The following is a 20,864-nucleotide window of genomic DNA, read 5'->3' on the forward strand; positions in this document are numbered from 1 at the left end:
TCCACGCGATGTCGCCAGAGAGATCAGACATGTCCCTTTAGATGAGGTCACATTTTAAATCTACTGATTTCCGGCAGATGAGGTCTGTGTACACGTCTACATACTGTATCCGTGAGTGTAGTCTGGAGAGCAATAACAATTCCGTTTACCCTTGTCTACAATATCAACCGTGGATTCACTTAATATAAAACATCATCAAAAGCATGCACGTCTAACAAAGAGCTTACTGACTTGACGAGGAATCCCTGCAGTTTGAATTACATCGGCACTGGGTTTGTGTTTACACTCAGTTCAGATGGGGGAGGTGAGGAAACTCCAAAAGAAGTTAAGGCAAATTGAGAACTTGGAAATCAAAATTTCCCTAACTCCCGAGGAAAAAATAAAGGTACAGCATTATCATGGTCTTCTTCACTCACATGAAATATTTGTATCCTCCTACTGGACTCAAAACAGTGCAGAATTTGTGCACAGAACCATACATTCAGACCATATACTGTATGTTCAGTTGGAGGTCTCTGAACTGCCACTTTTCCCACTTCACACATTAAAAAAAGATCACTCAAGAATGACTTACAGAATGGAAACACATAATTTCAAGGATAACTAATGCATTCAGCTAAACCATAACTTTAAGTTTTGTCTTTTATGATTATTGCACGCAAGAAATCTCTAATCTTTTACTCTTTGTAGGTCTCGAAGAAGGTGGAGCTTCGCTCCAGATTGGCTGAGCTTCTGCTGCAGCATTCTGGCCCCCAGCAAACTCAAGGGATTGTGGGAAAAGAGGAGGATAGAATGAAAAGACAAGTGTAAGAAAGAATGAGTGACTAGGTAGGGAAGGGGAGAGCGAGACTGTCGGGACGCATGAGATTAAACTCTCTGCCGGTGGCTAGTCCTCCACTGTCTGGCATCTAGGCAGTATTGATTCATAATATTTCTTTAAAAAGTCTATGCTTGAACTCCCACATCCAGGCTTTCTGTCTTGCACATTGCTATTTAATAATATAGGTGTTACAACAAAGGTATAACAGGACAAGTGTTTGTTTAACACATTTGGACAGGCTTGAGGATTATGCAAAGTGAGATTTCTTTTTGAGCTTGTTGATGTTTATTTTTCATGATAGTGAGGAGGTCACAGAACAACATGTTGCTCGTCCTCCTGCGCTAAAGATTGCACGAGACGAGAGACGAGAGAATGATGGAAGCCAGACAGATGGCAGAGGAGAGACGCATTTCCCCGTCAGCACCAGTGTGGAAGAACAAGAAGGTCAAATTAGTGCACTTATCACACACACAATTACAGTTACTCGCACAGATGTTGATTACAAGCCTGCTTGTCTTTCACAGGAAGTTCTGCCTTATGGCTGTCTCATGCAATGATATAACAGATGGTTCTTTTATCGCCATTCATGGGAGAGAGAAAAAAATGACCTCAGCTTATACAAAACTGTTTGTGTGTCTTCATACATTGCAGATGTCCAATTCAGATCTCGCAAACAAACTTGGGAAAAGTCCAAGTTTCGTCTCAGAACTCTGGAGGGTCACAGTGACATCATTACCTGTGTGGTCGCCGTCGACAATCTTGTGATTTCTGGCAGGTACTGGAACCAATGAGGAATATATATATATATATATATACAGTAAGGAAAATAAGTATTTGAACACCCTGCTATTTTGCAAGTTTTCCCACTTGGAAATCATGGAGGGGTCTGAAATTGTCATCGTATGTGCATGTCCACTGTGAGAGACATAATCAAAAAAAAAAAATCCAGAAATCACAATGTATGATTTTTTAACTATTTATTTGTATGATACAGCTGCAAATAAGTATTTGAACACCTGTCTATCAGCTAGAATTCTGACCCTCAAAGACCTGTTAGTCTGCCTTTAAAATGTCCACCTCCACTCCATTTATTATCCTAAATTAGATGCACCTTTTTGAGGTCGTTAGCTGCATAAAGATCCACTGCTGTCCACCCCATACAATCAGTAAGAATCCAACTACTAACATGGCCAAGACCAAAGAGCTGTCCAAAGACACTAGAGACAAAATTGTACACCTCCACAAGGCTGGAAAGGGCTACGGGGAAATTGCCAAGCAGCTTGGTGAAAAAAGGTCCACTGTTGGAGCAATCATTAGAAAATGGAAGAAGCTAAACATGACTGTCAATCTCCCTCGGACTGGGGCTCCATGCAAGATCTCACCTCGTGGGGTCTCAATGATCCTAAGAAAGGTGAGAAATCAGCCCAGAACTACACGGGAGGAGCTGGTCAATGACCTGAAAAGAGCTGGGACCACCGTTTCCAAGGTTACTGTTGGTAATACACTAAGACGTCATGGTTTGAAATCATGCATGGCACGGAAGGTTCCCCTGCCTAAACCAGCACATGTCAAGGCCCGTCTTAAGTTTGCCAATGACCATTTGGATGATCCAGAGGAGTCATGGGAGAAAGTCATGTGGTCAGATGAGACCAAAATAGAACTTTTTGGTCATAATTCCACTAAACGTGTTTGGAGGAAGAAGAATGATGAGTACTATCCCAAGAACACCATCCCTACTGTGAAGCATGGGGGTGGTAGCATCATGCTTTGGGGGTGTTTTTCTGCACATGGGACAGGGCGACTGCACTGTATTAAGGAGAGGATGACCGGGGCCATGTATTGCGAGATTTTGGGGAACAACCTCCTTCCCTCAGTTAGAGCATTGAAGATGGGTCGAGGCTGGGTCTTCCAACATGACAATGACCCGAAGCACACAGCCAGGATAACCAAAGAGTGGCTCTGTAAGAAGCATATCAAGGTTCTGGCGTGGCCTAGCCAGTCTCCAGACCTAAACCCAATAGAGAATCTTTGGAGGGAGCTCAAACTCCGTGTTTCTCAGCGACAGCCCAGAAACCTGACTGATCTAGAGAAGATCTGTGTGGAGGAGTGGGCCAAAATCCCTCCTGCAGTGTGTGCAAACCTGGTGAAAAACTACAGGAAACGTTTGACCTCTGTAATTGCAAACAAAGGCTACTGTACCAAATATTAACATTGATTTTCTCAGGTGTTCAAATACTTATTTGCAGCTGTATCATACAAATAAATAGTTAAAAAATCATACATTGTGATTTCTGGATTTTTTTTTTAGATTATGTCTCTCACAGTGGACATGCACCTACGATGACAATTTCAGACCCCTCCATGATTTCTAAGTGGGAGAACTTGCAAAATAGCAGGGTGTTCAAATACTTATTTTCCTCACTGTATATATATATATATATATATATATATATAGAAAGAGAGTTTATGACTAACTGACTGTGAAATTGGTGACATATCCGTTAATGCCTCACTCTGCTTCCCTCTTCTGTTTTTTTCACCTACCATTTTAAGTCGAGATACAACAGTTAAAGTGTGGCATGTTCCCACGGCAACAGAGCAGCGCAATTTGGGAGGTCACAGCGGTGGAGTCACCTGTCTCAGTGCACCACCTCCAGAGTACTGCAGGAGATTTGGTACACACACAACAGACTCACACTCTCTCAAGCCCGGCAAAGTAAAGAATAATTGATCCTGTTGACGGGGCCAGCCGGTTGATACAGATGTACCCACGATTGTTCACTCATCCTTTATGCTCTCTCTCCTTTCTCCCACCTCTTTTGTTCCAGCTACTTATGCCCTCCTTCCCATCTGTCCCTTTTGCTCTCCATCACTCCCTGTCCTGCTGTTTTGACAGTGCATTTGTTCTTCACATCCTTTGTCCTTCGTTCTCCCTTTTCTCATGTCCTGCAGTCACTCTTATTTTTTATCTCATTCGCTGTCCCGCTCTTTCATTCTCTTGATCTGTTTTTCTGCAGCACGTGCATTCGACTTGGCTGACAAGGAAAGATTTGTTCTAAGTGGTTCCACAGACTGTTGTGTGAGAATTTGGGCTTTGAGCTCGGGTGAGTCACACATATACACACACACACACACACAAATATATATATATATATATATATATATATATATATATATATATGTCCACGTTAAATTGATCAAAAGTGGCAGTAAAGATGTTACAAAATGTTACAAAAGATTTCCATTGCAAATAAATGCTGTTCTTTTGAACTTTCTATTCATCAAGAAATTATGAAAAAAATGAGTCATGGTTTCCACAAAAAATATATTAAACAGCAAAACAGGTTGTTGATCATATAAATGAATCCTTGGTAAACAAGACACTGATCTGCCAGAAACCTTTACGGGACGATACATTTTTCTAAGATTATCATGTTTAATATTTCAATTACTACAACTGTGGTTAAAGCTGAATATGACATAATATATTCAAATTTTGATGTGAGTTATATTTTCATAAAACTATAAAACATTTAAAAAAAAAAAACTTCTATATATCAGGAGATAAAAAGTCATATTTGGTCTAAATTATTGATGTTATTCCTTATGTTTTGGTAACAAAACTCGCAGGACTAATTCAATTAATTTCTTGTGTGTATGTGCTGAATGTCTGAATTGCAGTTCAGTAAATCTCACCTCCTCTCATTCCAAATTCAGCATCCTGTGATGTGTGAGCAATGTGATTCAAATTCACACTCATGAATCAAAAGAATGACAGTTTTTAAAATTCTGAATTTTGCCAAACCATGCTTAAAATGTAGTGTGGCATTAGAAATACTTGTTTTAAATGTTCCTTAAAAAAAAAAGAAAGGATTGCAATGTTAAAGGATGATGTTCTGTTGTAATGGTTGCAGTGTGTTCTGAATGTCCATTATCTGAATCTCAAGAATCAAGTCATTATATAACTGGTAACAGGGGGTACTCACTCCTTTTGTGGAAACTGCAATTTTTTCCAACCCCTGCTTATGAGGGTGAATTAAACTCAAGTGTGTTTGGGGTTTGCATCACATGCTGATTTTGTTACTCCTGCAGGTCAGTGTGTTAAATCCATCTACACCTTCAATGCAGTCACAAGCCTGTGCTTCATTCCTGAAGGAGAGGGCTTGATTGTTACTGGTTCAGGTACAGTAGGTATCTCTCTCTCTCTGTGTGTGTGTGTGTGTGTGTGTGTGTGTGTGTGAGTACTTGTACAACTATCTTTGTGAGGACCAGTTTGAGTTTTAGACCATTGGAGTGAGGACAAAGAGAGTAAAGTGAGGACATTTTGGCCGGTCCTCACTTTCTGAGACCCCTTTGAAGGCCTGTTTGAGGGTCAAGACTTGGTTTTAGGGATAAGGTTATAATTAGGTTAAGGGTAGGTTTAGGGTAAGGGTTCGGGTTAGGCACTTAGTTGTGATTTGTAAGGTTAGGGTAAGCAGCTAGAGATTGCAATGAATGTCCTCCTAAAGATAGATGTACAAGAATGTGTGTGTGTGTGTGTGTGTGTGTGTGTGAGTGAGGGTGAGGGTGAGTTGACCATGCCTTGCATCAGTCTCGACATATCAGGTGCATCTTAAGCTCAGTGTTATTGATCTTACTCTAGATGCTGGGAAGCTGCAGGTGTGGAGCTGGAGCTCACAGGAGAACTGTCAGTCAGTGAACGCACACCTGGACGCAGTCACCACAATACAGGTGGGCGAGCGCCATGGCAACAGAACTGTGCTGGCATCTAGAACTTTCCCAGTCTGCCCTTTAGAGCAGCACATGTTTAAAAAAAAAAAAAAAGAGATTGTGCCTCCGCTCAAAGCTGAAGTGTTGCCTGTAGAGGAATCCCTTGAGAACACGTTTGCTTCTCGGGCGATCTTAAAGTTCACAGAAATGTACAAGCTATTAAATGCCAACATTTAAACACTTTTCTTCTGCAAGCTCTGTCTCTTATAACTTAGTGAATAATGAATGCAAAGATGACTATGAAATAAAACTGGACAGAACAATATATTATAAGGAAATCAGATACAGAATAGAAGTAAATAAATTCTGTTGCAATTGTGAGAATATTGTAACATCAAACAGCGGTGACTCTTTTCCATATTTAATACTGTTAGTTGGCATGAGTTGTCATGGAAACACAGTGGCATTTACCCTCCATTCTCTCACTCTCTCTCTCTCTCTCTCTCTCTCTCTCTCTCTCTCTCTCTCTCTCTCTCTCTCTCTCTCTCTCCGCAGTCCCAGGGTCCTCTGCTGTTCAGTGGCTCCGCCGAGGGATGCGTGTGTGTGTGGGAGGTGTACAGTGAAGGGACGGAGCCCCTCCGCAGGCTGCACCTCTGGGGCCCAGAAGTCACAGGGTGTAGTGGGGATGACGGGGTGAACGGGAGGCTGATTCTGAGCCCCCGCGGTGACCGTGTGTTTCTCTCGTGTGGGAGGGCCAGCATACGAATCCTAAATTGGAGAACGGGTAATATATTGGTACATATATGGAACTTTAATATTGATATTAATCAGGATTATATTTATTAATTTAATTATTAATTAATATTACTTAGGATTTTAAATATATAAAATAGTTTTGGCTCGTTACAATTATTATTGATAAATTCACCAAGGCTGCATTTATTTGATTAAAAACTGTGAAATATTACAAGGTAAAATAACTCTTTTCTGTTTTATTATATTTTAAAATGTAATTTATTTATTCAAAATAAATTTCTTATTTCTAAATTTCTAATTCAAGAAATTTCTTATTCAAAATTTTCAATTTAATATTAAAATTTAAAATAAATGTGTTCTATTGTAATATATTATAAAATATAATTTATTATTGTGATGCAAAGCCGAATTTTCAGCATCATTACTCCAGTCTTCAGTGTCACATGATCCTTTAGAAATCCTTCTAATATGATTTGCTGCTTGAGAAACATTTCTTATTATTATCAATTTTGAAAACAGTTGTGCAGCTTAATATTTTTGTGGAAACTGTGATACATTTTTTAGGAGTCTTTGAGAAGATAGAAGGTAGAAGAAATAGAAGGTTCAAAAGAACAGCATTGAACTAGATTTATTTGTAACAATGTAAAAGACTGCGTGCTTGCTGAATAAAAGTATTATTTTCTTTCAAAAAGTTTGAATAAAATTTTAAATGATAGTGTACAAGATCTTGGCTAAAAATGTTATGCACCCCTTTTAATGGACATAAATGTTGTGATGTTATTTCCATCAATTTTTGAGTCCAGCACTCTGTAAAGTGTCCTCCAGCACATCCCAAAGACTATATCAATGAATTTAAACTCTGGGCTCAGAGGTGCCAATACATGTGTGAAAATTATTGTTCATGCTCCCTTCCAACCATTCTTTCACAATTTGAGCCTGATGAATCTTGACATTGTCACCCTGAGATATGGCCATGTCTTCCTACATGGTTGTTTAAGAAATGAAAAGCTACACACTCCATAATTAGGGTTAGAAGAACTGTTGCCAAACATATAACACGCTAGAAACATAATTATCACTGCAAAAATGATCCAATCATTGACTCTGAAGCATTTGCCTATTTAAATCCAAACAGCGATTTGTTTTTGTAGCCGGGGCAGTGTATATATACTACCATTTTTATAAACAGTTAATCTCATATCTCAATATTTGATAAAAACAGCCCTCAAATGAAGATATTTCAAAGACATTACATAAAAGTGAGCAGATGAATATACCAACGTTTCTTTTTTTAAATTAATCTAATCTAAATTAAACCAAAGGAACACAATCGACAGCCTAATGCGCCTATGTCAACATAATCCTATGATCTGCCATCAACACCATTATTTAGTCAACATCTCATTTTATAAAGCACTTCTCATGGATATGCTGGATTCTGTAGCAATAAATATTTGACAACCCCCATTGGACCTTCATTTGTTCTTTGACTCAGGGCTATTTAACAGATTTATTAATGGAATACATCTTGACTGAGTCTATTCGCTCAGAGCTGCTAATATAATCTGTGTTAAAGTCCCAGTGGCTCAGAGAACACAGGCAGGAGAGGGGGCTGTTCTCCCTAGGGCAGAGGAAGACGTAAAAACATCCAGCGCTTTCAAATTTTAATCCCGTTTTCTCACAGGATATTTGTGCTGAAGGCCATTATCTAAAAAAATAAAATAAAAATAACAACCTGTAAACAATTACATCAGATAAATCAGAGTTGCTGGTAGGAGCACACTACATGATGTGGATGCTCTAATCGAGAGTGCTGAGGTTCATAATGAAGCCAGTTCATCAAACAACTCGTAGCTGGAGCTCTCAGAGAAATAATGAGCTTCTTACAGACAGAAAAAAACATTTGTATTAACAACATAAAACACACAGCAAATTCGGCAGCTATTGACAGAGTCCATAAATAGACAGATTATGTGAATTTAATTACTTTTTTCCCCAGTTTTTTTGTGTTTCGGTGAATAAATGTTATAAAGATGTCCCTAATGATGCGTGTTTGCGCTCTCCAATCGTTTGCAGGCGTGATGACTAGACTAACCAATCACAGCAGCACTGCTGGTGTCACAGATTGTGTAAATCAAATACCCGGTCTTTTGATTGGTTCTTGTTTTGACCTCGCTAATGGAGAGAGCAAGATTAACCGTGAGTGATTTTAACATTCATTTAACATCCCTGAAAACTGCAAGACAGTTTAATCACTTACCCTTTCTTTTTTTCTTTCTCTCACACTCTTTCAGTGTTCTCACTTCCCCAGTGCAGGTACCTGGTTTCGCTCACCTCTTCAGATCTTCCCAGAATTCTTTGTTATGCTGCGTGGCTAACATCAAGTGGAGACCACCGTTGGGTCACAGGGGGTCGTGACCTCATTGTTTGGGAGCAGCTTCCAGGAAGTTTTAAAAAGAGGTGTGTTTTTTTTTTTTTTAGATATAATGGTCCCTTTCGAGGATCTCAAACCCACTTTGTACATCACAGCCCCATTTCCAAGCCCTTCTCTACCTACTATATGTAATGCATTACAGTATATATTAATTCATAGACATTCACTGACACACAGTTCCTAATATAAGACTCTGCTCAATGTTTAATTTAGTCAGTATATCAATATGTACATCAGTAATGAGATACTGGCTGGAATATTGTATCTTTGGGATGCGTATTAATGAGAAATCTGCAGGAATGCTCCAGGCACTTGACACTGAGAACTGTAGCTCACATCGAGCACTGGATGCAGAGCTGATGATCCTTTGTGGAATAAATATTGATTTCTTTGTAACTACATTTTTGTTGAGTCTATAGATACAGGGTCTCAACTGGTGGGATACAGGGAAAACGAGGCTGAATGCAAATAATCAAACGCAACTAGCCATTTAATTCTGCATATTTAGATTAGCAAAAAATAGACTTCTCATGTTTTTAAAAGGAGTAGAAAATCCTTTCCGTATCTTTTGTTGTTGATGTCAAAGTCTTTGCGTCTAAAATTTTGGCACTTAATCTGTCAGTTGGACCCTAGCCAAATTAGGCTGATGCCAACGTTTCATGGAAATAGTAATATCACTGTTTAATTTCAAGGACATTTGCTTAGTCTTGTGCACACTGCTGGCAAAAACAACTTAAAGTGTCAGTAAAATGTCTGTTTTAGCACTGGTTTGGTCTTAAACTGGTTTGTCTGTCTTGGGCTGGTCTGTTGGCTGGTTTTAGAGGGTTTTTTGGCACTTTTCAGCTGGGAGACCGGCTTGGTAAACCCCAGCTGGGTTAGGCTGAGAGACCAGATTAAAATTATTTTTAAGCTATTTTTTCTTCTTCCAGCAGAGTAATAAACAATTTTGGTGTTGTGTTGGCTCACCACTCAATGTCCAATGTAAAATCCAAAACCAAAACACTTTGCGTCCAATATTTAATCTGTCACTTGGAAGATGGCCTAATTAAGCAGATGGCAACATTTCATGTTTAATGTCAATGTTTAGTTTCAAGGACATTTGTGCTTACATTTGTACACACTGCAGACAAAAACATTTTAAATCAACCTAAGTTGGTTTTCTGGTCTGTTTGCTGGAGAGCTGGAGTGGTTTTGGGGAATTTTCAGCTGGATTGGCTGGGAAACTAGTTGTTTGGCGAAATTTTGTAAACGATATCCAGTCATTTAAATAGCAATTTCCACAATTGGGAGTATCGCAAAAGCAAAAAGTTTCTCACACAGATTTCGCTCATGCTCAAGTTGGTCTTGAAAGCTGCCTGGACCCTTTTCTGCCCACAAAAGTTCACTGAAATATTGCTAATGTGACACCTTAAGCCAGATATGAATAATATTTTTATGTCGAACTGCCTCTGCCTAACTCTTAATGATGCACTTGCTACTTCAAAAGCAGTTTGTATAATGAAGTCATTCCAAACCCATTGACAGCGCGCTGTTGTCAGCAGAGCTGCTTTGCTTTTTGCTTCAGGCTGAGTTAAACATCCTTCTGTCCTTGTAAACAGTGTGACCCAAGTGCCCTGCAATGACGTTCTTCTGTTGTTTTTCCTCTAGAGGCGATGTCACAGTGAGACGAGACAGCCGATTGGAAGATTGTCTTCTGGAATCCGACAGAGACTCAGAAGATGACAATAGTGAGGGTAAGAGAGAGAGCCAAAGACAATGATGTTTTAACCTATGTTGAAGAACAAATATTTTAACAATTTGTTTTTTATGTATAATGTATTTTTTTAATGTATTCAGTTCCAAAGAAAATCTGCAAGAATTCAATAATAAAACTTTTCAAGCACTTTATGGACTTAAATTAGTTAACAGCATTCAAAAAGTGATGCTACTAAACATATATAATTTATTTCGACAGCCCTAATGAAAATAACTTTTTTTCTCCAGTGGACGATGATGAAGACTCCATAACCCAGGATGCATCTGAAACAGAGGAACCTGCAAGTTCTTCATGGCTGCGTTGTGTTCTTCAGTGAGCGAGAGGAGGGGTGAATGAAAAAAGAGTGCCGACAATGGGAAGGAGATTGAAGGAGGGTTAAACAGAATGAATTGGAAAGGAAGAGCGAGAGAAGGCAAGGTCAAGGGATGACGGCGGAGTGCGAGAAATCATGCGAAGGGACTGAAGTGGAACAGATTGACTGACTGGCAGGGAAGAAACAGAAGGAGGAGAGAAACAACATACTGTTTTCTATGTAAACGTTGATCCAATAAAACCAACCACGTTATGTCTGTGTGCGTGTGAGAGAATTTATCATCGCTGGCACTTCTGTCTATAAATATATATAGCGTTGTTCATCATGTAGGGCTCCCGTCCAATGCTACATTAATGTATATTGATTTTCCTGCCGCTGTCTCTTTGGATTTGTCCTTTCTGAATACTTTTTATTTACTTCAACTGGTCTTCGGAATATTAATAAGACACTCTTTTATTCCGTCCGGCTATTTTCGCCTTCAAAATTCATTTATTTTCTTCTCGCTGTCTATTTAATTTGAACCAGTTAAGATGCGTAATTAGTATTTAAATCTTTCCTCCAATCCTCTCTTCCTCCCTCCCTCCTGTAGTGCTCTCTCTCTCTCTCTCTCTCTCTCCCTCCCTCTTCCGCACTCTATTTCTCACTCGCACAAATTCTACATGTCTCTGTCGCTACGGCAACCAATGCTTTTCCCCTCTTCCAGGCGCTAAGCCTCTCTCCCACTCCCTTCTTCAGTGGCATGAGGTAGGCATGTGAGTCCATATCTGTCTTGAGAGTGAGAATCTGCATGTTTTCAAGTGTGTGTAGATGTGTTGACTGGAAGTCAGAGTGTGCCGTAAATCTGGATACAGATGCTGAGTTTTGTTTGATGGCTCGGGATGAGGCTTAACGTAGGGAACGCATCCACAGGTGTGTTCGCACTCGTTTGTGAGAGTGTTTCTCTGTTGATCTTGCGCTGCGGTGTGTGATCTGGTGGTTTGGTTCTTAATGACCTGTGTGTTTTTATTTGTGTTGCCTTCAGCCATCTGTTTATGGTCTTTTAGTCAGTGTCAAGACTGAAACCTCTCCCTTCCAGCTCTCTTTCTCCTCTCTTTTTGTCATTCTCATTTCAGAGATGATCGGAGCAGCGAGGAGCCAGTGAACAGGCAGAAGCGATGGAGCGATGGTAAGCGCCGAACAGACTGTTTTGGTTGCACTGTGCTCTCAGATCTGACCAATTAGTTTCCTGCAGCCCGTTGGGTTGCATCAGCTTCTGCTTTATGTCTCTTTCCATCTGTGCACGGTTCACGCCTCTCAGTTATGTGTTTTTTCCGATCTCTAGCCTTTCCTTTTCAATCCCTCCTTCCGTCTTTTCGTTGCTTTGTCTCTCCTTCCCCCTAGCTCCATCTCTCCCCACATTGGATTCCTTCCCCTTAGGAGCTTCCTGCTGGTCACTGTAATTTTTTGCACTGCCACCGGTGACACAGATGACAGAAAGTGGGAGGAGTTGGGCGAAATGCAGATGCCAGTCACCGCGCAGGCCAGCACCACTCAGCTCTGGGCGGTGGACTGGGGTCCCACGCAGCCCCTGGAGGACGAAACCCATCACGTCCTGTCCAGCCTGGAGACGGAGAGTCTGAGGGTGACCCCGTCCCAGGACTGGACGCATCATCGGAGTGCGGCCACCAATCAGACGCAGCGCCCAACTACTGGAGAGAGGAACACGATAGAGACAGAGGAGCCGGACACCAAGGAAGGTTGGTATCCGTGAAATTAGTTCTTTATCTGAGAGCTGCATTGCCAACAGGGATCTGGGCTCATGCTGGTTCCTCAAAGTAGCAAATCTGCGCTTGAGGAGAGCTTAGATTTCTCTCCCATTGTGCAGAAGGCAGGCATAAATCCAATCAATTCAATTTTACCTGATTATGACACTCTGCCCACTCTTTTCGCCCCCACATACCTCTCCTGAAAACGGCTTCTTGTTGCTTTCACTCAAACGTCTTTCTTCACGTTCTTCTACATCTCTATTTCTTTTTATTACTTTTTTATAGGGTTGTGGGACATTAGAAATTTAATGACTTTTGAAATTCTAGTGTAATTCTTGAATTTGAATTGAGGTAGCAAACAGAATTTACTTTTATGCATTTGGCCGATGTTTTTTTAAAAGAGATTTACAATGCATTGAGAGTATATTTTATATTAGTTTATGCACTGCCTGGAAGTTGAAACCATGATCTTGTCCTTGCAATCACCACGCTTTACTCTTTGGGGAGTGTATTGTTAACTGTAATTCAAATTAGAACTTAAGGAATAATATCCATACAACTGCTATTAGGTGTACTTTATGAGTTGATGACATCATACCCACAAGATTACCCTTTTAGATTAGATGATGTCAATATTTGATGCTTGAAATTCAATAGACCTTATTCAGAGCAGCGCCATGACAGGTATGAAGAGCGAGGCTGTGAGGGATAGACTTACCGTGTTTTCAATGGCATCCGCTGTAAAAAGCTGTACAAAGCTCCTAGATCACTTATAATTTTCCACAACTCATATTGCCTGGAGTTTTTCATCTACTATAATTTCTTGGAAAGATATTTTTGCTGTGTTTTGTCAGCAGAACAACCCAACCCAGAAAAACACACTGGATAACAGTACAACTCACTGAAGAGATGTATGTCTATCCCTCGCAGCCTCGCTTTCATTCCCGTTTAAAATCAAAGATGGCGCTGCTGTGAATAAGGTCTAAAGAATTACCATAAATAGATTTTTGTATTTTTATTTAATATTTCATTTATCTATGTATATACACATCATTTATATATAATTAAATATATTTATTTATTAAATGACATGTATAATGCATGCAATAATTGTATTTATTTATTTATTTATTTTAAATGGACCATTATGGAAGAGAACTTTATTTTTTTCCATTTCCAAAATGAACATTTATCCTCAAGTCTCCAAAATGGCACCAAAGATATATATTTTTTCAAGGATATAACCAAATATTCAAGATTTTGTGGGACTAAATGTAAATGTTTAGGAATCGGTCACTAAAAATCCACATTTGTTGGCCACGACTCTGAACATTGGAGGGAACATGTCCCCTTCCATGTCTATTTTTTAACCTATTTCTTTAGCTCATTGTGTGTTGAATTTCTTTGCATTGCAATTCAGCATGTCCTCATCCATTCATTCCAATTCAAAGTATAATTCAGCATCACATGGGTCCAAATCAATTGAAAACCACTCAAATTGAAAGGGAGCCAATTCTTCTGTAGTACTGCTCACTCCGTCTGATTATTCTTTTCCTGTGCCATTTCTTTCTTCAGTGGACCCACAGTTTTATGTGACGGTGACAATTTCATCTCTGCTGATTCTCACTGCGGTCATCATCTCTGCTAAACTCTGGTGAGACGTTTCAACACTCCTCTGCTTGCACGGTTCTGTCATACATCCCCTGAGACAGCTTGCTGCCCTGTGTGTGTGTCTGACTGAACAGTCAGTGTGTCATAATGGGTTCACACAACAGATTTCCACAAACTTTCAGTCAAGGATTCTGCTGTTCAGTAAGACTTCCCTGCATGCAGAACTGTTAAAAATGTCATTTATGGATATTCTAACTCTGCAGACACTAACAGTGTGGACATCTTACAGTGTTTTATTGTGCTGGTTTAATTAGAAATGTAGCCGGGAGCGTTGGGGGACATCAGGCACAGGAATGCATTTGTACTTACTCGGACGGCAGCATTCAATCGCATAGGCGATCATTAAAATGATATAGAGAGCTGAGGAATGGCCCATATCATCCTGAGAGTAACTATAAACACGGGGTGACAGGTTATGAGCGTGATTTATTACTACCTGCCTTAGTTTATGCTAGAATGTTCCCCTTGCTGAATTCAGTTCCATTGAAACGTGTCAAAAACTTCAGCCAACACACTCGCATGGCAATTCGTAACTATTTTACATTTTGGCAAATTGGTGGCTAATTTGTATGAATACGTTTTCGTACGGTCTGCATAGGCACAAAGTATACTTGCGGTTTTTGCGTATGCTAGGGTATGTGTCTATTGTGCAACATAAATTTTGTCAAACAGCATTATACACATACATAGTCTACTTTTTTTCTTTCTAACCGCACAACATTTTTTATAGCTTATTATTAGGCCTACTTATGGAGAGAAACAGTTCAGACATTGTACACTAGATAACTTGTGTGTACTATGCATGTGTCAAATGTCTGTGAATGCTATTGTAGCCTACTTTGAAAGGCTGTGAAGTCCACTGCACCCAGAGGCTTTTTTCTTTAAAAAAAAAATACTGTGATATCAGTTTGCAATATCAAGCAGCAACGGACTGTTTTTGTACACCTAAAAGAACTGTAAACACCAGAAGTCTCGCAAATTCAAGTTAATGGCCGCACCAGCTCGTATATCGGAGCGAAACGGCTTCTCAAACAAGAAAGAATGTAGGGCAGGACTTGATTTTGTCCATCCAAACTGCCCGCGAAGGGTCAACTGATTGGATTGTTGTTGGCAAATTTATGTCTGAGCATAGCCTATATATTGATTTCATGGTGACTTTAAAAATAACAAGGTAATACTTTACGGTCATAGGTTGACCTTCGTGCTTACATTAAATAAAAAACAATTCTGTACGAATCACATCGTACAAAGAATACGAAATCGCCACCTCGTAAAATTGTTACGTTTTCTTATCAGGTTGCTTCAGCCAATTCCATAGCCTACTTTCTTTACGCTGCGGTAAAGCAATGGTGCAGCCGTGCAGGTACTATAAATCAGACATTATGGGACTGTTTGAGAGCTTGTTTGTAAGATCGATAAAAAGGTCACATATCGCGAACTCCCGATAGGTTATGTTAGCGTGAAGCCGCCACTCACGTAGAAGATCAGACTGAGCGAGACGAGGGGGATTTTATTGCATGCACAAGCTAACGTACATCTCTGTAATTAATCTCTGAATGCCGCACACTTGCCTTGAAAGACACCCTCGCGCTCGTTTAACAACCCCCAGCCCTCCATCCCATCAGAGCAGAGGTGGAGTGAACTCACTCCTGAGTCACTGCAGATAAGTGCGTGTCGGTGTGGGGTATTAATATTACATGGGACGTCACACAGAGTCTGTGACACTTTGTCTTCCTCATGGTTGCCGGACAAATATGATTTTAACTGAATATTTCAGCGTCTTTCTCTCTCTCTCACACTCATTGGCATGCTTTAATTTCCCCTGCTCTGTTTTTTCGCTGAAGGCAGTCTATTAAATTAAGCCAGTGAGTGAATGAACTTCCTGTCAGTATCATTGAAGTGTTTGCCTTCTATTCCTTTATTCTTTAATCCCTCTTTTCATGCCTCTTTCTCACTTTTTCCAGTGTTCTTGAATATTCCACTGGCTGTCGTCCTAATCTCTCTCTCTCTCTCTCTCTCTCTCTCTCTCTCTCTCTCTCTCTCTCTCTCTCTCTCTCTCTCTCTCTCTCTCTCTCTCTTCTCATTCAGTTACGACCGCAGTCTCTCCCAGCGTCCTCCACCTCTCTCCCTCACCATCCCTCGTTCCATAGCTCAGGAGGACAGCAGGCAGACACTGCACAGCACTCCATCCTTCTCCGACAGAGAGAGGTAGTGTGCGTATACTGTAAGCCTGTGCGACAGCCAGGTTGCCAAGACTGGTTTAGGTGCTTAGTGTGTGTGTGTGTGTGTGTGTGTGTGTGTGTGTGTGTGTGTGTGTGTGTGTGTGAAAGAGGAAAAGCCAGAGTTAGCAAGACTGGTAAGCCAGTCACTGACTGTCAAAGGGAACAACATAAATAAATAGTAAATGATCCCAACAAAGAACACAAGTAGGGACTACACTAAGTTTGACTGATTTGTTCATTTAAAATCATGTCATGGTGTCTGTGGATACTTATTAAAATGTCAAAGACTCAAAGGCCTGGTTTCACAGACAGAACTTAGATTAAGCCAAGTTCAGTTAGGACATTTAAGGAGCTTTTATAAACATGTCTTAGAAAAAAACATTACTGATGTGAATCTTGAGACAATACAATGGCACTGACATATTTTAAGATATGTCAGCAAGTTGCTTTCAGTTAAAACAATATTAATTTTAGTTTATTTTAGGACTACATTTTAGGACTCTAATTTTAGGACTAGCTTAAGCCTTGTCTGTGAAACTGAGGGTAAGTTTTCAAAAAGCATCCTAAATAGTACAGAAAGAGTCTTGTTAAAGGTTGTATCAGCGATTTCAGGCCCAAAAAAGGCCCAAACATAAATGATCACATTCATCTAATCTTTCCTAACGATCAACTAGCTGCCCGCCCCGTCAGCAGGCCGTCAAAAAAACGAATAAATAGTGTTCCAACCAATCACCGACAGGGGGTGGGTGTTGTGAGGTTTTGGCAAAACCTCACAACACCCACCCCCTGTCTGTGATTGGTTGGAACACTATTTATTTGTTTTTTTGAGTGGTTGGTGAAACCAATTGTTTTTGTGTGCAGATCTCAGAGGCTGCCTACAGAGACGCGTTTTTTTGACGGCCTGCTTATGGGGCGGGCAGCTAGTTGATCGTTAGGAAAGATTAGATGAATGTGATTATTTATGTTTGGGCCTTTTTTGGGCCTGAAATCACTGATACAACCTTTAAGACAGACTAAAAGGATTATGATAAATGTGTACGTATATAGGCAAAATGTTGTGTATTATGAATTATATTGTGACATAAAATAAATTATTAAGATTAAATTATATCATAATTTATGAAAAAACTGTAAGTGGAAAACATAAGTGGTCTATTTGAACTTTTATGCATATTTTGTTGGAAACAAATAAACAAATTAGTATTAAGATTAAATTTATATTTGTTTCATAAACTCCTTTGGTGAAAATCTGTAAGTGGAAAACTGGCCTAATTATTTGAAGTTGATTTCTACTGTATTTTAGTTCCCACATATATTATTAGATATAAATAAAACTCGTATTTATCAAATGTACTAAATCATTAATTATAAAGAAATGTGTTCAATTAATTCAATTAGAATCTATTTTAATTGAAAAATGCATATACCCTGTACGCATATCATCACGGCTGATTGTGTGAACATGAAGGTGTGTAAATAAGTGTGTTGTTAGATCAGTGGTAATGGCTTGCAATACAAAACAGCCAGTTAGGCATTGTTGTGGATGTTTTCTTCAATCGTTGTGAATATTTTAACAGGAGCGATGCAGAGAGAGAAACAGAGCGTGCCATCCATGAAATCAGACCCCTTCCTGCTGCTCTGTGCATTTCAGAATTAATCTCACACTCGATAATAGAGTGAGACCCTTATTAATTTCATTTGCCGTGTCTTTTTCATCTCTTTACCCCTCGCTGCAGGATACCAGTGGTCAATCTTTGAAGAGCAGACTGTTCTGAGCATGATAATCAAATCCCGTGGGCATGACACAGACTTTGGTGTGAACACATGGGCAAACCATCCGAATGTAAATAAAATGCAGATTGACACATGTGGATATGTGGATGTGTACATCTGTTTGGACACTCTGATGGAGACTGTGAGGTTTTGTGGTCCAATGGCTCTTCGTTTCTGGCTGTACCTCTTTCTTCCAGTGCCGTTTGTACAGTATTCTATTCATTAGCTCAACGCAGCCATTCACAAGGGCTCCGGGAATGCTATGTCCTCTACCATGAAAACAATCATTAGCTTCTGATCTTGGAATAAGCTGTGATGTATGTAGTCATTAATTTAGTAACCGGCGTGACATGCTTGCAGTGGCCTATCTCTCATGCATACAAAGGTTACAGCTGCCTACCGCTGCCTTTATCGCACTTTGTGTAGCATTTATTTGGGCTTAATGAATGACTGCAGTTATTTTGAAGGGTTAAATATAATTTACATCAACTGTTTATAGTGTTTTGTTTAATATGGCTCTGTGTCTCATGGCAACAGCGACTGCAGCGACGTCAGCTGATAAAAACAGATATCTGGAAACACCACTGCAGTGTTATCTTATAATTTACTCTATCTGACGGACGTTTTCGTAATTCCGACTCAACATCTGTTGAGGTGTTCGTGAAACTTAAGTAATTCTATTCCAAGTGTGTTGTTATACTTCTAAATCATGGCCATATATCTCTTCTCGGGGTGTTTGAGACCTTGATGGAGAGGAAATAAAAGAGTCGTTTTGGTTAGCAGAAGGCTAGCACACCCCAAAATGACTGATGTGTTTGATATATTCGTGTTGAGTTTATGTAAAGCACAATTAAGGACATGTATGAAGGCAAACTGAAAAACGAGCTTGGTGCTTCCATTGCATATTTAGTTTGAAGAGCAGTTAAAAAAACATGCCACACAAGTTTGTTTGATGTTTCGCTACGCTAACAACCCTTGGCTAGCGAGGCAGCTTGGGGATTCTTATTTATATTTATGAAACGCAACTATCAGGAGGCTTTGGGTTTTCAGACGGTTGAAATCTTTTTAAATCTGTTCTGTAGTCTGTGTGAATTGCTACTGATTTTACTTCTGTATTTTGACATATTTTATGTATGAAAGAGGATATTGGCTTTCTGTTCCAGAAGGGAGCCAGACAAAATTGTTAAAGCAATGCGTGAATAGCTATCTGGCAAATGTTTAACATTATCCAATAGAGTGCATCAGTGTCCGCCCACTTTTTCAGCGGCCTTGATTACCAAAGTATTTTTTCCATTAATCTTTCCCATAGGGATTTGTCTGTGTAAGAGTTATAAGCCATTAACCAAACCAAATAAGCTGAATTACAACATGGCAAACTTTGAGTTGAAGCAAAAAAGTGAACATTTGAAACCTAAAAATACAATGAACTGGTACAAGACTGCATTCTTAATAGCTTTAATGAGGGAAAGAACTACAATCCCATGAAGCATTGCCAATGACATAATTGAACTAAAAATGTTTAATAATAGATATTGAAACAATATATTTTAAGTTCATTCATATATTATGCATACAAATATTGAAGTAGTTTGAGAGCATAGGGAGACTATGTCAATCGCAGTGTTTAATATGAGTGGGCGGCCGCTGAATTGTTCTTTTGGAGTGATTTGCTTGTTGCGACTGATTAGTGAAATTTTCTGTACAGCATCATGGGTAATGTAGCTTTTCACCATGCATTCAGATGTTCAACATGATTATTAAAAAAAAAGTTTAAATAATGCGGACTGATGGCTTCCACAGAAGCATATACCATTGATTAACAACCGCATAGCTTACATTAGGTCTTTCTAATGGTTTATAAGTTAGCGTTAATAATCAGTTCCCCTATGGAGAAACTGAATGGTATTTTTACTTCTGGAACCCGACTGTAGCTCTCCATAGCCTGTGCGGTCTAAGTGATGTCATCGCACAAGGAAAGTCGTTTCAGAGGAAGAGCAAGTTTTTACTTTGTATTCAAGATTCAAAGACAAATGTTTTTTTCTTTAGAATATGCACTGATGAATTATTCACAATATGATGAAGAACAAAACATGATCAGTTTTGATTTATATTGCTACATATTGACTTTAAACCAGAAGAAATCCTTCTTTTAGCTGTATTTTTCAAGGAAATCATAATTATTCCCTCTCAAATAACCGCGTAACTCATGAAAAACACTAAATGGCTAAAGGAAGAGAATAAGAAACTAATGTGCCATTATAGTTTATGGGCACAGCAGATTGAATTCTCAATTGTTCACATCATGCACAAGAAGCTACACTATGTGAGATATGTTTAGAGGTTTCACATCATTTATGTAGCACTGCCTTAAATATGTGGTTCATTGTACTGTGAAGTCAATAAAAAGCCATCTCTGGTGTTTTAAAACGTGTTTCTGTGGCATGGTTTTTGAAAGGCCTGCCTGTATGACAGTGACTCATACAATCACGCACAGCAAACAGTCAGGCCAAAGGGACACCGGGAGGATTCATTAGCCATTGCACAACAACAAAACACCAGGACACAAAAACACTTCACACGTTCACCTCAGACGCGCACACACACTGTATGTAAACTGCAAGAGTTCACAGCTCCCATCTGCTCAGAGCTGAGAGACTGAGAAAC

The 20,864-nt window shown here is 39.5% G+C and overlaps 2 protein-coding genes across 7 annotated transcripts; both read left to right on the plus strand.

Moving 5' to 3' along the window:
- Positions 1-65: 65 nt before the first annotated feature.
- Positions 66-11,041, plus strand: LOC311307027 (telomerase protein component 1). The gene is made up of 13 exons (XM_084435725.1): positions 66-385; positions 691-806; positions 1,122-1,264; positions 1,472-1,595; positions 3,374-3,495; positions 3,838-3,924; positions 4,913-5,002; positions 5,463-5,551; positions 6,086-6,314; positions 8,363-8,485; positions 8,581-8,746; positions 10,368-10,453; positions 10,704-11,041. Exons 1-13 carry the CDS (start codon positions 296-298, stop codon positions 10,790-10,792), a joined length of 1,554 nt encoding a protein of 517 aa, XP_084291851.1. The 5' UTR covers positions 66-295; the 3' UTR covers positions 10,793-11,041.
- Positions 11,042-11,385: 344 nt separating this feature from the next.
- Positions 11,386-19,020, plus strand: pianp (PILR alpha associated neural protein). 6 transcript variants are annotated; one of them, XM_084435731.1, is made up of 6 exons: positions 11,386-11,533; positions 11,902-11,954; positions 12,256-12,525; positions 14,110-14,188; positions 16,294-16,413; positions 18,164-19,020. In XM_084435731.1, exons 1-6 carry the CDS (start codon positions 11,529-11,531, stop codon positions 18,183-18,185), a joined length of 549 nt encoding a protein of 182 aa, XP_084291857.1. In that variant the 5' UTR covers positions 11,386-11,528; the 3' UTR covers positions 18,186-19,020. The 6 variants fall into 6 exon arrangements, with proteins under 6 accessions (XP_084291857.1, XP_084291853.1, XP_084291852.1 ...); XM_084435727.1 differs by having other exon boundaries at positions 11,476-11,533; positions 12,170-12,525; XM_084435726.1 differs by lacking the exon at positions 11,386-11,533 and having other exon boundaries at positions 11,817-11,954; positions 12,170-12,525.
- The last annotated feature ends 1,844 nt before the right edge of the window (positions 19,021-20,864 follow it).

Source organism: Rutilus rutilus, assembly GCF_951802725.1.
Source record: "Rutilus rutilus genome assembly, chromosome: 17".
Taxonomy (NCBI): domain Eukaryota; kingdom Metazoa; phylum Chordata; class Actinopteri; order Cypriniformes; family Leuciscidae; genus Rutilus; species Rutilus rutilus.